The following is a 16,791-nucleotide window of genomic DNA, read 5'->3' on the forward strand; positions in this document are numbered from 1 at the left end:
TTGTTGACTTAAAACGGCGTCTCAGTGTGGACGGAAGGCCAAAACGGAGAGAAAAATATACGTTTTCAAACGAAAACGTATTAGTGTGGACATGGCCAAAGAATGGTGTGAAAAGGGAAAAACATCCAGTATGCGGCAGTCCTGTGGGCGAAAATGCCTTGTTGATGCTAGAGGTCAGAGGAGAATTAACTTTGACTGAAATAACCACTCGTTACAACCGAGGTATGCAGCAAAGCATTTGTGAACCATTTCAGAAAAAAACAACAAAAAAAACAAAAAAAAAAACACAAATGACAGAATTCTCTTGTAACGTGTAATGTGTTCACTGTTGGACAAAATGTTTAGTCGAAAAAACGTTAAAGAAAATTTTCTCTTAATTGACTCTTAGCGCTGGCAAGTCATGCTACCTTTCCAAGGGAAGAGCATTTTCTCTCCAAATTCCTAATAAGCACCTGGCTACCATTGTAGCTCCCAACCAGCCAACTCATATGGTGGGATAAAAGCCACATTTGAGATTTGTCAGTCTGGATCATTAAATTCACAGGGGAAAAGCCAAATTCGGCAGAGTTTGAACAATTCTGTCACAACACCCTTTAGTTTACGAGACTGAGGCCCGTTATTGTTAAATGTTTAATGGAGGGAGCACAGAGTGTCATGGCATTGCTTACGGCAGTCTGTCTCATCCTCGCCATCCCCACAGTCGTCCTGACCATTGCAACGAAGATTTAAAGGTATACACTTCTGCTTTCGGGTACACTTGAACTGTCCTGACAGACAGATGTATGTATCTGCAAATGAGGGGAGACATTGTAGTGAGGAAAAACTGTTAGATACATCATCATGCTAGGTCAATGCAACACGATCATCCATATAGCGGTCATAATTGGTTGCTTCGAAATGCAATAAGAATAAACCTGAGATGAAAGAGGAACAATATAATTTTCTAGTGAAAGCACTAAACGTCTTGAATCTGAAATCCATGTTGGCCCAATACATCCCGATTACGATCGTTAAATGACAAAATACCATGTACTCTTTTCTAATACTTCTAAAGTGGATATTGATCGCTTGATAGAGGCAATAGTCTGTATAATTGAACACTAAAAGACAGCTGGGCTAAAGAGGATTTGCTGCTGATGAAAATTCCAAGCAGATTTTTCTTGCTCATGCATGCCACATACTTCACAGGAACCGAAATCTACAAGGAAGACCCGCTAGCCTCACACAGAGAGAAAAAAACAATGGATCTGTCAATAAGAACGTGGCATTTAAGAACAGCTTTTGTACATTATGTATTATTCTGCTCACCACAGTTGGCTTCGTCTGAGTTGTCCCCGCAGTCATTCTCTCCATCGCAGATGAAAGGAGGTAAGGCACAAAGGCCAGTGCCACACTGAAAACGGCCAGGCTGGCATTTGAATTCCGCTGCAAGAATGATGATTAACAGTGAACTCTGGAGGATTCAAAGCAATTTGCGCATAGGTATGTGTTTTAAACCTGAGCTGCGTGAGGTTGCCTGAAATGGGCGGGTCAACCCACATTCCATTATTTCTCTAAAAGCACTTCTACAATATTTAATACCCCCTGCACTTTATCGAACAACAGAGGTTCCACCTATTAACAGCAGGCATCGGCAGCCTGTCATTTTCTGTTTGTACTGCTCAAGTAAATCACCAAGACACAAAGAGAATCTAAAAACAAGCTGACTGGGAAACAGAAAAGAAAGAACAAAAGTTCATCCTTTCCCGCAACTTAAAGGTCAATCTAGCGTGAAGCTGTGAACTAGTTCATCTTCATACTGTATATAACAGCACTGGCATTTGGTGCAATCAAAGGCTGTTATAGCAGGTGGCGAAGCCAGATTTAGAAATGACAGAATTTCTTCTCTTGTTTTGGAAAATAACCACAGCGTTTTGTTTTGTGATACTGTCGTCAACTGTGTAAAAACAAAGACTTTAGTACTTGCAATGTAACGGAAATAATGGCAATAGGAATTAGTAGCAATAATCATACATCTGAGTTAAACAGATTATCGAAAAGAAAAAGTAGGACGTCATGGTTCTATTGATTGGATGGTCATGCGGGAGAAGGGTTTCACCGAAAGATTGAGGTATGACATTCTGACTAAAAATCTGAATAAAAAGGGTACAAAGAGTAATTAAATGAATGAAAAAGCATATACATGGATTAATCGTTCACAACAACATCAATTGCATGCATTAAGAAAAAAAGATACTGGGTCTCATTCATGAAACACGAGCAGAACGAATTTTTGTGTAAATCGTGTGTAAAGTGGTTCTGGCGTAAATTTTCGGATTCGTTAAAATGTTCGTATTTTCCAAATGTTAGTACGCAAGAAATCTACACCTGCTCTAAACGGTGCGCTTCACATCCGAACGTTTTGCTCATTCACCTTAATCGGGTACATATTTAAACAGCATTTTGAAAAAAAAATATTATATAATAATTACATTCGTTTTTTCTTTTTACTTTTATCATGAGAGCCAGTAATAGCAGATCTGGTGATCGATGGCGGTCCTTCTCCAGTTTGAATACGATTTTTCCGAAGTGAACTAATACGTTTTTTCCTGTCAAGCTTAATGTCGAACCATTTTCTTCTCACTTCTGGGACTGTTCGATTGACAAATGAAACTCCATTAACTGCATCTGTAATATGCTGCCAAGCTTCCTTTTTTAGGACCTTATACACCACTATGTACGCTTGAAAATAAAATGTGGCATTTTGAATGAACTTCTGATAATAAAACTTCAATTTCTGCATCTGAGAAATCTTTCTTTTTCATTCGCATTCATGTTATTATATGCCTATATAGATGTCAGTTGGATATAATGGGCGGGATTTATGGTAATTGAGAATGAACATGCACGCGCATCCCATTTACGAATGGTTGGAATTCATTAACACACACGCACATTTCACCATCACATCTGACTTTTAAGAAGTATTTGTGAATCAGGAGAAGAGTTTTCGGGAAGGTCTCTTTATGTGGAAATCACTCTCATATTTACTCGTATTTTGTTTCATGAATGAGACCCAAGGTGTGTATTACTATGCCATGCTGAATTTAAGATTAAGCTGAAGTCTCTGCCAAGCAGTTTTTTTTTTTTGGCTTGTGCACATCTTCCAGTTTTTGCCTTTCAGCAAATGACAAGATCACATAATGTAATTAATATTCATGACCCAAGTTAGAGTGTTGAGCAGCTTACAGGAAGTCATCTACCATATACAACAAGAAAAACAAAGTTGTGTGACCAAAACCTGAATTTTTATAATCATACTAATCACAAGTAGGCCTCCTTATTAAAATTGTATGACAAAAACACAATAATGGTGACGTTTGTGATGAGTTTTCAGGCTGGTCTCATATGAGTGTAACCATGGCAACTAGGCATATAAAACATAATCACACTTGTAAAGAGAGGCTGATGAGGTTTATAATGTGGCTCACACACTTTTTGGATTGTTCTTAAATGCCGCATGAATATTACATACTGCTCAAAACAAAAATTACAGTGCAGACACTTTAGGCTGGGTAACATTGGAAGCTGAGCACTCACGACAATCCGCAGGCTCATCAGACCCATCACCGCAGTCGTCTACTGTATCGCATTTCCACCAGAAGGGGATGCACTCATCCGTTCCACAGCGGAACTGCAAAAAAAGGTCCAACACAGCGAAAAAGGTCAATTCGTTATCGGTTACACAAACTGTAACAATCCTTGCAGTTCCGACTAATGACATGAAATCTTCATTTTTGCACACAGACCTGGCTGGCTGTGCAGTTGGACAGGCATGTCTTATTATCGGCAGCCAAGTAGAAGTTAGTTGGGCAGGCACACTTGTGACCTCCACCAGGAGAGAGTAAACACAAGTGACTACAACCTCCATTGGCCACTTGACATTGGTGTTTTGGGACTGTAAAAAGGGAATATAAATGCATTGTTTCTAAATAGGTCATTTTAAAGGAATAGTTACACAGCTTTTGCCATATTGTACAAAATTAATCCGAAATATAACATAATATATTATGTTTTGGAACATTCCAAGTCTCCCAGAACAACATTGATAACACTTTACAATAAGGTTCATTAGTTAACATTAGTTAATGCAACATGAACTAACGATGAGCATTACATTAGTTACAGTGTTTATTAATCTTTGTTAATGTTAGTTAATACAAATGCAGCTGTTCATTGGACGTTCATGTTAGTTCACAGTGCATTAACTAATGTTAACTAATACAACCTTTGATTTTAATAACTTATTAGTAAATGTTGGAATTAATATTAACCTAAAGAAGTATTGTTCAGCCTTAGTACATGTTAACTAATGTAGTTAACTAATGTTAACTAATGAACCTTATTGTAAAGTGTTACCACAACATTTAAACTAGGATTTAAGTGTTTGTAAATGGCAAGAGCTGTGTAAGAGTGAAAAAAAAAATATATATAATGAAAGCATTTTCATTTCTGGCCAAACCAAGCATAAAATTAAAATACTATTTATTTGAAACTGTGTCTACCTTCAGGCTGGCGCAGTGGGTGGTAGACAATGACAGACTTAATGGCTTGCCATGAATTTAGGAGCTCGACAGCATTAGCACCGGTGGTCTTATGAGCTCGGCGGAGAGATTTGGACTTCCCGTCGGTCCAATAAATGAAGTCCTCGAACAGTGTGAGCCCCATCACACCCTGAATGTGTTCATGAGGTACTGAGGTAGAGAGCACCATAACATGCACTATCATTAAAGATGAATTACTGCATAAGTGATTTAATCAAAATCATTATCCAACAACTCTCAAATTCGCTGTTCTCAAATTAAATATTCATTTTAACTTTTGCAAATGGATAATCTTTGATTTCTTTTTGCATATGCTATGCATATATACACAAACTCTCAAATTCACTGTTCTCAAATAAAATATACTATGATCTTTTGCGAATGGATAACATATCTTTGATTTCTTTTTGCATATGCTATGCATATATACGCAGGAGATTGTGGTCTTACTATATTGTTAAAAGGCTTTCTTGAAGTTTCTTTTATCCAATTCTGCCTTGTTATAGTAGCAATCAAATCCATGGAAAATGAACAAATTTAAGAGTGATTTTGTACCCCGGTGCCTCTGAGAACCGTCCATGTTGGCAAAAAGGATGTGATCATCATCAGCCCAGTAGATTCTCTTGTTTGTGTAGTCAATGGTTAGAGCTGAGGGGCTGTAGATGTCTTTGTTCACAATAACGCTTTGGCCTTGGCCGTCCATGCCAATTCGACCGACGTGAGGGTTTTCACAGCAGTCAATCCAGAACACATACCTGAGGGACAGAGAGTGACCCTCATCCATGAACCTCATATAACGTGAGACACAATCTTATCACAGTTGTTTTAAACAGAGAATAGCTATTCCCATTGTTCTGGGGGACTATGCATTCATTCTTTTTCTTGTGACAAAAAAAGTCTCCCTGGACTGGGGGTGAAAAGTAGAAAGGATATTGTGCAAATGTGTAAAGGAAGGATTTGTACCCGGTTTGAGCGTCCAGAGCCAGGTCCGTGGGGTTCTTCAGGCCAGAGCTCACTAAGACGGTGGGGTATAAACCGTTGGATTTGGACACTTCCAGCGTCTTTCTCTCCACGTCACACCAATACAAGTTCTTTCCAATCCAGTCGACAGCCAGTGCGCTTGGCACAGCTGTTCGGTGCACAATCTAATAAAGCAACCAAGTATTATTCAGATCAGTCACTATAATCTGATCACATAATATCTCTGTAATGAGCAAGTCGGATTATGGGAATGTTGGTGTTAAGTAAATAAGAAAAAAAGTCTTGATTTTGAGTAGTCAAGGACTCATTGCTTTTTTCATGCAATTGCAATGAAGAGGGAATTCTACAAAACAGAATGCAGATCAATATACAATTGTCTTAAAAGTAGTCCATTCGATGCACTGAAGTCAGCTTTGTGTAAGTAACAGAAATGTATCTAGATTTAGTGAGTTGAACTCGAGAACCAGATCAATCTGATTCATGAATGAATTATGACCAAACTAGAAAAGATGCAAATCAGAAGAATTTGTTCCAGATGGATGACTTTAATTATGACTTTTGTGACATTTATGGGATGTTTCATATCTTAAATCTTCATTCATTGTAATTGCAAAGAAATGAGTGACCAGCTCATTCTTCAAAATCCTCCTATTGTGTTCCAGAGAAGACATTTGGGTTTAGAATAAGGGGTAATAAATAATTACAGAATATTCATTTTTGGAAAAAAAACAAAACAAAACCTATTCCTTTTAATGAGTTATTCTATTATGTTATGACTTTACTTGTTGGGGCACATCATTATTAACTAGTCATTTAGTAGTTTTAGTAATTTGCAAATGAATTTGCACTTACAATGAAGTAATTAATCATGTATTAATGCATATTAGTGTACCTGTCATATCATCTGGAAGTTGAAATACAAGGTTTTGTCTCATTCTGGTAATTAACATATTAATTAACACTATTAGTTAAAAATAGTTATCATAGAATTAATACACAATTACATATTTAATTAATAACAAATTCATGTATGAACTAATACATTAACCGTACAGACTCTTAATTAGTTCCTAATGTGGTAATCATTAATGAATAGCTTAGATAATCATTAGTTACATATTAATTCAGTATTATCTGTGCATTAGTTAAGCATGAATTAATACTTATTAGTATTGTAAAGTGTTACCAAGATTTCAAAAGAGACGCTGAATTCCTGCTTTATTTTCGACAGGTAAGTCAATGTTACAGAATTAATTACAAGCTTTTTATTGCTTGGTTGTGTACTTTATTATATAGACAGTAGAACATTTATAGTTAATCATTAAACAGACTCTTTGATGAATAGCAGCTATGTAGAGAAGGCGCTAAAACAAGGTTTGCAAGTTTACTTTTTGTAACCTAGAAATTCGATAAGAATATACTTTAATAGAGCTTATGATTGTTCTTGCAATCTGTTCACCCAAAGGACACTCAGCAAAGTGTTATTAGAAGACATCCTGTCATAGACTTTTGGTATGTAACGGCTACCGTCGATGCAAAACGCAATTGAAAAAGCGAGAGAGCACAAATCATTTGAATGCAAAAAACAATTTCACAATGCTAGATGGGAGAAAATCCTACACAATGTCCCCTTAATGCTAATATTCCATTGCATACTTGTGAAACAAACTTTACTATCAAAAATGGCGACTCTTGCAATCATGACATGCTTTGAGATCTTCCCTCTCATCGTCATCTGACAGGGCATATGTTGCCATGCCAATTGACAATAACGCCCCATCAGAAGTAATTCAGCTTTGCTGGACTTGAAAAAAATTCTCTGAAATGTCAGTGATTGAGAAACATTTCCCCAATCATGAAAGTGCCTCCAGATGAGACGATGAGAGGAAGCATTAATATTCCGAGTGGGAAAGAGCTTCTGGTATTCTACGAATCTGGTCCAGCACTGATTTGAAAGATCTTGTTTGGAAACGAAAGGCAAACTCATTTAAAATGTCAACATTTGAATATATAAATACTGGAATGCACAGAATGCCATGATGAAAGATAATCAGAATAGCTGCAATATAGAAGTAGTACCCCTTTTTTTCACATTTTATGATGCAGCTTTGTTAAACTACTTTAAATGACTTTTTTTTCTCCCACCTAAATCTAAACTCCACCATAATGGTGAGGCAAAATAATACAAAATAATAAAATAATGCATCCATGCTATAGATTTGTGTCACTAAAGAAAGGTTGATTTTGACATTTTTTTATTGGGACATTAAGTCATCTCAATGGCAAAAAGTGTCCCTATCACCCTGAATTCACCCGATGTGTGTCTGTGTCTGAGAGTATGCATGATACAGCTAAAATCGCCTTTTAGATATTATTGAAGGGTTTTAGTTATGGCATGTGTCCTAATTGGTGAATACAAACTTAGATATATTATTCACATTCACAGAGCCAAAACGGATCACTTAAATAATTGAAAGTTCATTGTACTGGTTCAGCATTACTAATAAGGCTATTTATATATACATGCCAACTTTGGCCCATTGCATATTAATAGCCAAACTCCCTTATTGAATCCCACCAAAGGCACTGCCTGAGGCATCATGCCAAACATGCCCAAGTGCAAGAGTTATTCATCATTTACAGAAATCAAACCCATGGTGCATTGTTCACAGATTCCATTTTTTTTTTTTTTTTTTTTTTTTTTGCTGGCGGCTGACTTTTAATTTTCTCTTCACTTCCATTTATCAATTGTGCAAAATAATGCATCCAAAGTCTGAAAAAAAGCTGATTATGTGATAATAAATATGCATGAATGGATATCGTAAAAAAATAAATATCTTTGTCGTAGTCCAGTTCTTTTCTATGATGCAATAAGCAATATAATGTATAGTCAGCAAGTCATTATTGCAAAATAAACCCATTTAGGTAGATAAAAGTAGCTTCTAACGTCCATGAGACTGCATATTATCTCTTACTTACGGCACAGGTCATGCAGTAAGTAAGAAGGAGCTGGCAATGATTTAATTATGGATACTGTATGGGGAGCTTATTGTAGTGCTAAGAACATACAAAGTCAAACATAAAGAGACTGTGCAAGCAAAGAATACATAGAAATAGCCATGTACAGCCACATAAAGGCAGAATGCATGTAAAAGTGTATACATAAATGTATATTTTGCATATCATAATTTAAAGGGATAGTTCACTTTGAAATTATTTTTTGATATGTTTTAGCTTACCTCAAGGGCATCCAAGATGTAAGTGTCTTTGTTTCCACAGTATTTTCAATTTTGACATTTTTCGGTCAAATCGATGTTGTCTATCAGTCATATAATGGAGGTATGGGGGTCCAACTCAAAGAGCATGCACAGAGAAGTCCAAATTAAACATGATTTAATGACTCGTGAATGTAAGTACACATTGATGGCCTAAGACACGAAATGAACAGTGTGTGTGAGAAAAAGAACAGTTTTTATATCGTTTTTACCTCTTGTTAACTAACACAGTCTCATCCCAAGAGGTCATACAACTGACGCTTTTGATCAAACGTCAACATCCGCCGTTTTAGGGTACCCCTTAACGTCAGTTAGTTGATGATCCTGGGCCGTCATACGACTGACGCTTTACCTTTAACGTCAGTTAGGTGACGGGGTAGGCTTAGGTCTCGGGTAGGGTTAGGATTATATAGCGTCATTTAACCGACGTTAAAGGGTACCCTAAAAAGGTGGATGTTGACGTATGGTCAAAAGCGTCAGTTGTATGACGTCTTGGGATGAGACTGCGCTGTGTTAACAGCTATGTTGAACTGATCTGAATCAGATGTCCAACTGAACCGAACTGAACCGTCCAACGTTACGCCGGAAGTGCGCGTCTCTCGCGCATCTACGTCACGCATTGTTTACACGGAGATTTTGCAAGTTTTACCTTTCACTACACATATTTAGATATACTGGAAATCGCACAATTTCAATATATCTAAATATGTTTAGTGAAAGGTAAAACTTCCGAAAACTCTGTGTAAACAATGACGTAGACGCGCGAGAGATCACTTTCGGTGTAACATTGGACGGTTCAGTTCGGTTCAGTTTGACATCTGATACAGATCAGTTCGACATGGCTGTTAACAAGAGGTAAAAACGATATAAATACTGTTCGTTTTCTCACACAAACCGCTCGTTTCGTGTCTTAGGCCATCAGTGTGTACTTACATTCACGAGTCATTAAAATCATGTTTAATTTGGACTTCTCTGTGCATGCTCTTTGACGTGGACCCCCATACCTCCATTATATGACTGACAGACAACAACGTTTTGACCGAAAAATGTCAAAATTGAAAATACTGTGGAAACAAAGACACTTACATCTTGGATGCCCTTGAGGTAAGCTAAAACATATCAAAAAATTATTTCAAAGTGAACTATCCCTTTAAATTACTAAATAGCATGAGTACTCAAATGCAGCAGCAACATAGGAGGAATTCTCAAGGTAGAATGGTACAAAGCCGTTAACGGTTACGGTAAGCGATTTGAGATGCGTTATGACTAATTAAGTGGGTAGTGTGAAGGAATCATATGTGTGTGTGTCATTAGTAACAATGTTAATAAACAGTCTTATGGCATTGGAGAAGAAGTGTTTTTTTAATCTTGATGTGCACTGTCTGGAAGTTAGAAAGGTGAAAAATGATTGTGTGGGGGGACTAGAGTCCATCATAATGTGTCCAATTTCCCTGTGAAATTGTTTAGAATAAACACTTTTATGTTAAGTCAAAGTCAGTTTATTGTCATGAGTCTCCAATATAGTGAGAGAAAAAAATAATAATACCGGGTCTCCATGTCACTAAATAATGTATGAATAAAATCATCAATTAAATTGTTCTTCCGCAAAAGAGCAGCATCATTATAACCCCAGCAAATGATGGGTAAAGGTCTCCTACTCAATCTAAACATATTGTGCCAGCATGCATTGTCTCCATTTCCAAAATTCGGAAGATTACACCCACAAATGCTAATGAATTTCCAATGGCTTTAGCTTGTGCTGAGCAGGGGTGATAAATCAGGAGGGGGCAACACAGTGTAATGAAGCCAAATGAGGCTCTTGGCCCCTGCAATGAAGCTAATGAGATGGGGAAAAGTGTTGCTCAGCAGGTACGCGGCAGAGATGTGCATCTAAGCGCTAACCATGTGACCTTAATGAGTCCCTCAAATAATGCAAAAAAAGCATTTACATTTATGGCTGTATGACTACAAATGTCTAATACTCAGACCTTCCCTGTTGCTAACATGCTGTAAAACAGTTAGTCCAAACCTATTAGCGTTATTTTCAGTCTTCGGTGACCCATCATAATTAAATAAGAAATCAGACGTACCTTGAGGTCACTGCCGTTAAGGCGAATTCTGTTTATCCGTCGGCCGCTGGGTCTGCTCGAGTCAATCCAGTAAATGAACTCCTTCTTGTAGTCAAAATCTAAGCTGATAATGTTGTTGAGGCCCTACAGGAGTCAGAAAGAAACACAAAATAGAGGTAATAGAGGTGAATTAGGTAACAACACGAGATGGACTGCACAACAAATGGGACTGTTAGCACAGTCAGCATGATGCATTAGCAGGGTAAAAACCACAGTCAGTATGCATGGATCAACTATGCAGAACAAAAAAGAATGAGATGTTCTGCGTTTGTTCTGCTTTTCAATTAGCTCGAGGGCTTAATTAGCTACTTCCGCGTACGCTTATCTCGACAGGATCTGGCAAGGATGTACTACAGACACGAAACATACAGAGACTACATTTCTTTTGATGTCTGTTCACCGTATTGATTTTGGAAGAGGACGCAGTGTGTGCGGTGGATACATGTGGATGCTGGCTTCAGAATCCAGGGAAGCAGTTCAGAGAGCCTTCAGAGGGAATCCTGACGGTACATTCGTTACTGTCATGTTCATGTCAGGCTGCTGTCACTCAGTCTACCGCTCACTAAGCCCCCCCTTCTTTTGCCCACTTCATCCCAGCTGTTAAGATGGAGCGACGGGCATGATGACAGATGAAGAAAAGCTTTGATAACCCCATCAGATCATCAACTCTGTGAGACCCACCAAGACCTTTAGCCTTTATCTTGTGGCCAGAACCTCCAGTGTTAACTTAAGGCCACAACAAGTTATCTTTTCATGTAACATCAGTGAAAACACAAATATGAGATCTATATAGGTCAAATAGGTCTAAGCAAGGCTGTACAGGTATAGAGGAAACATGATCTATAATCATTACTCTATATAATTGCCAAAATTGTATAAAAATTGGCCAAATTGAATTTTTCACTCGCTTATGCAGACTGCACTCACCAAGGCGGCATTTATCTGATCGACAATACAGTGAAAACAGTCCTGTAAATTATTAGCAAAATTTAAAATAACTCTATATTACTTTTTAAAAATGTCATTTATTCCCATCATGGTATAACTGAATTTTCAGCTTCATTACTCTAGTCTAGAAATCATTCTAATGTGCTGATTTGGTTATGAAGAAACAGTCTTGGAAACAGTTGTGCTAATTCTTTGATGAAGAGAAAAACATTTATTTGAAATATATCGTAACAACGTAAAAGTCTTTGTCACTTTTGATCAATTTAAAATCCTTGCTGGATAAAAGTGTTAATTTCTTAGAAAAATAATAATAAAAGAGCTGTATAATATGTTAAACTGAAATAACCTGTCAGTTATCTAGTCGATATAAAAAGTAATATGAACTATAGATTATATTAGTATCACAATTAAAATTGATACACTCTAAAAAATGCTGGGTTGTTTTAACCCAATTTTAGGTCAAATATGGACAAACCCAGCCATTGGGTTACATTTTTAAATTACATTTTTAACCCAATGGTTGAGTTTGTCCATATTTGACCCAATATTTGGTTAAAACAACCCAGCATTTTTTAGAGTGTAATTCATAAATAAATATTGCAATATTGTTGCCTATGTTCCTCTTGTTGCCAGGCCGGGTGCTTTCTATGATGTAGAAGGAGGATGATAAATAATAAACAGAACAATGCACAGTCATTGAGTCATTATTGCAAAACGAACCCATTCAGGATGATACAAGTGGGCTTCTAAAGATCTCTCACTTAATACACAGGTCATGCCTCAAACTTAAGTCGTCTTTAATTATGGATACTGTACGGAAGATCGATCAATAGCTAACTAGCATTCGATAGAGCGAACGAGATCATGCACTATGCTAGTATGAGGTCAACAAAGACCTCTGTTGTTGGGAAGAGGCCACAGGGTCCACTCATTGTTAAGTGCAAAAGCTTTCCTCCCTTCACTCTTATTAAACAAAATGGAATAAATGGAACTGAATGATTGCTGATGAGCCTACTCCATAAAGGGAAGAGTTTACTGAGAGCCCTATAGACATTCCCCTGGATGACAGCCTCAATTGATATGAATAATGTAACGAGCGCCGAATTGAGGAAACTCACATTCCACTATAAGAATCATCATTTCGATAGTAATGACTAAAGGCCTCTAATGACACCAGCTGTGGATGATAGCACAGGGAAACACTTGCTACACCAGGCCAATCAGAAGTTACTTATAAAGTCAAAATGACATTTCATAGAGCATTCATAATGTGTGCTGTATATGCAAAAGAAGAGAGAGAGAGAGGAAAAAAAAAAACTTTTAATCTAAAAAAAATGATGTAGAACCTCAAAGTAACGGCTATGATATTTAATGGATTTTGTTTGACAGAATTTCCAGATTTTTTAATGAATTGTTCAATAGACCCCTTTTCAGTTGGTAAACATGGTGACATTTTTATGTGGGCGGAGCTTAGGTGGAGGCAGAACGATCCCTCTGGCCGCTTCACCAATGCAAGTTAGCAAGTTTTATTAGCTTGTTTTTTAACAATGACTGGAGAAAATCAGATTCCATCTTAATGTGTAAGGTCACTCACTGTCCAGGACCGCGATTGTTATTTCCAAAAGTTATTTTTTAACTGACAGAACCAGATTGGCCGACCAGTAGCCGCCTACACGCTCACTCAATGCATGGACGATCTGACAGGATTAACGTTACGTTACCTCGGTTGAGTGGCCTGACTTCTACACCTACCTTATAGAGAAACCGATCGTAAAGAGAAACTGATGGCATTTAAATTTTTTTAGATGCCTATAAGTATGTGCTGAATGGTCCTGTACAAGATTTGTGTGTATGATCTGCAGTTCTGCCGAACCAGGGCAGAGAAGACGACAATGTAAAGAGTGTCATTACAGTGCGATTTTAATCATGTGAATATTTTCTAGAAATAAAAAAATACAGCATACTAATTTTTCATTTGCACCAAACAACACAATAAGATGCCATTTAAAAATAATAAAAGTAATTTAAGCTCCTTATTATGTAGCCGAATCTGTGCTGGTTTGCACTGGCCGCCTCCAGTTTTCACTTTGTTTTGCCTCCAGCTAGGGCTGTGACGTAACTGTGATGTCGACGCAAAAGGGGTATAGCCAATAAACAGCGTGATGATCAATATAATACAGATATAATAGGCTATATAAAAAATACTATTTAGTGACAGCAAAACACATTGAGAAAACTGCTCAAAGAAAAATATCACTTCTTTTGAATTATTACAGAATTATGTTTTCTTTTTGATTATTTGTAACAGGTATTTAAACTTTTTTTTTCCCCTTGTCTCATTTTGGACACTGCATTGGCTGCACAATTGGAAATTTCAAAATTTGCAGATAATTCTGCGCATGCTGTAAGCCCAAGGAAGGTCGATTGACCAAATCAAATTTTGTAATGATGCAAGTTTGAGTTATGTAGATAAAAATAATATAGGAATATACAGGGCTATATATAGTTATATACTGTAGTTCATATAATATGTATTCAAAACTAATTAAACATTTTGAGAACAGATATTTCATCATTGACCTGTCAAAATTTGTATACTGTGTAATTACAATCTCAAAAAAAAAAACAAAAAAAAAAAAATCAGTTGGCCTGACTGATATAAAAAACTGATATTTAATGTAAAAGGTAAAAGTACTTTGCGCTTTTTAAGACCAGTAATGGAGTGTTTTTAATTATTTCATGTGATGTGCCCCCAACCCAAGAGACTAGTTAATGTCTTAAATTAGTGTTTCCAAATGGCATAGGAGACAATAGACACTGTGTTGTTATCACAGCTGTGTCACCACAGCTTAATTGGTCCTCCATTAGGCTTTTACAAACACAGCAGTTCTATCTTATGATCTGGTCTCTGAAGTCCAGTAACAATTAAATGTAGCATACAGCAGTCTCGGTTGGGCAAATTACACAGGCAACCTTTCAATAAGGTGTGATATGAAGTGATATGAAAATAAACAACACATGGGAGTAATGGAGTTACAAAAACAGTTGACGTCGAGCTTTACCTGTTTCAGGAGAGTGTAATTGGATCCATCGACACTTAATTTTCTGATTTCATGAAGATCAGCAAGTATAAGAAAAGGTTCTTCAGCTGTGAGAAATATAAATGTGAGTTGATACAACGAAGCCTGACAATAGTCAAGTTAACAAAGCCTGAAATCATCAAGTTCTGTTGAAACATATTCTGGGGGGAAATCACTAAATGATACTTACCTGAAAGAGACTTGCAGCTGTTAGGGTCTTTTCTGGAAGCTTCATAGCCATCTACACACAAACACTTAAAGGAACCGTAAGTGTTTGTGCAGTTCTGACTGCAGGGTAGGGTGGTGGTGCATTCGTCAATGTCAACACATGTTCTCCCATCATTCTTTAGGTGAAATCCTGGCCAGCACTTACACTACACACATTGGTGAAAAAAAAAAAGACAATTGAGGTGTTTTGAGTCTGAAATTGCCATCAATACAAAAGACACCTCTCTGGAAAAAAGACCACTTGGAAAAAAAATCCATTTTGTGTCAGTGCCATTACCATTTTCCAAACTTATAGGTTTAACCCTCAACAAAATGAAAATTGTGTTACCATTTGAGTTCAATTGCATGTCGCTCAAAAAAAAAATTATATATAAGTTGTACTAGAAAAAAGTTAAGTACTATAAGTTGTACTAGAAAAAAGAAAACAAAAATGCTGCGGCCATTTTACAGATAATGATGATTCACAAATGAATTTTCTAAATCATTCTAGCTGGATTTAATGACTGGTGATTTTTTTATTCAGTCTGTAACCTCAACGGATTCCCTATGATCCCTTCATTTCTACCACAGTGAATGCGGTCAGACTCTTTACTTACAGGTTTTGACTCAACAACAGTACCTAAATCTGCCAGGGAATGACACTGCCTCCAAACACCTTTGATGATCACAGGACAACCCTGACACCTTGTTTGCCCATCAGTAACACAGCAGAAGTGTCTGTATCTAGAGAGTATTAGCTCATAAATTGTCCTCCTTCAGGCATGCCTCTAGACAGCGCTCCCAAAGGAACAAGTCTTTGTTAAAACTTGATCTGAGTATGCCAATTAAGTACCAATGAAACAAAACTGGGACAAATCGTTCCTATAGTTTTTTTTGTCTTTGTTCTTTGAATGTTTGCCCAAGTAATTCATTGAAAAGCTGTCACAGAAACAAAAACACAGCAGCTTCTCCAAATCAATTCATCACAGTTACGTATTTGCAAAACTTGCAAATAAGACACACAGAATAAGCCAAGATTGAAAAGAACTGCCAAATCTTTAAAACAGAAAAAAACTCTCTCTGACTTGCAATGAAAAATAGTCAAAGATTTTAAATATATTTAATATAAATATAGATGTATATTCAGAACACTTAATAATACTGTATACAGTTAATATACATTAAATACACACATGTATTTCTTCAGAACACATACAAATATAATTGTTTTACTTATGCATAAACATACTTTTAATAGAAGAAACATTTACAAACATGTTGTTCCAAACCTCTATGTGTTTATTTGTTCTGCTGAACACAAAGGAAGATATTTGGAAGAATGTTTTAATCAAACAGATCTCATTCCCCATTGACTACCATAGTATGTATTTTCCTACTATGGTAGTCAATGGGGAATGAGATCTGTTTGATTAAAACATTCTTCCATATATCTTCCTTTGTGTATAGCAGAATAAATAAACACATAGAAGTTTGAAACAACATGAGGGTGAGTAAATACTGACAGAATTTTCATTTTTGGGTGAACTAACCCTTTAAGCTTGTAAAAATGTATTTTAGTTATAAATGC

General features: G+C 36.7%; 1 protein-coding gene across 5 annotated transcripts in view; it reads right to left on the reverse strand.

The window, feature by feature from the left end:
* Positions 1-16,791, reverse strand: part of lrp1bb (low density lipoprotein receptor-related protein 1Bb) — a 345,314-nt gene that overhangs the window by 40,085 nt on the left and 288,438 nt on the right. For all 5 annotated transcript variants that reach the window (XR_016169265.1, XM_089133134.1, XM_089133135.1 and 2 more), the window contains 10 exons: positions 15,187-15,370; positions 14,979-15,064; positions 10,930-11,052; positions 5,547-5,728; positions 5,139-5,338; positions 4,545-4,733; positions 3,789-3,937; positions 3,580-3,673; positions 1,309-1,425; positions 669-788 (listed from right to left, as the gene is read on the reverse strand). Coding sequence is in view for 4 of the 5 variants with exons in the window: in XM_089133134.1 (XP_088989260.1) it covers positions 669-788; positions 1,309-1,425; positions 3,580-3,673; positions 3,789-3,937; positions 4,545-4,733; positions 5,139-5,338; positions 5,547-5,728; positions 10,930-11,052; positions 14,979-15,064; positions 15,187-15,370 (1,444 nt within the window). In the remaining variant the exon portion in view is untranslated. The remainder of the gene's footprint in view (positions 1-668; positions 789-1,308; positions 1,426-3,579; positions 3,674-3,788; positions 3,938-4,544; positions 4,734-5,138; positions 5,339-5,546; positions 5,729-10,929; positions 11,053-14,978; positions 15,065-15,186; positions 15,371-16,791) is intronic.

The sequence above is a fragment of the Pimephales promelas genome, chromosome 7, assembly GCF_988280905.1.
Source record: "Pimephales promelas chromosome 7, fPimPro1.hap1.1, whole genome shotgun sequence".
Classification (NCBI taxonomy): domain Eukaryota; kingdom Metazoa; phylum Chordata; class Actinopteri; order Cypriniformes; family Leuciscidae; genus Pimephales; species Pimephales promelas.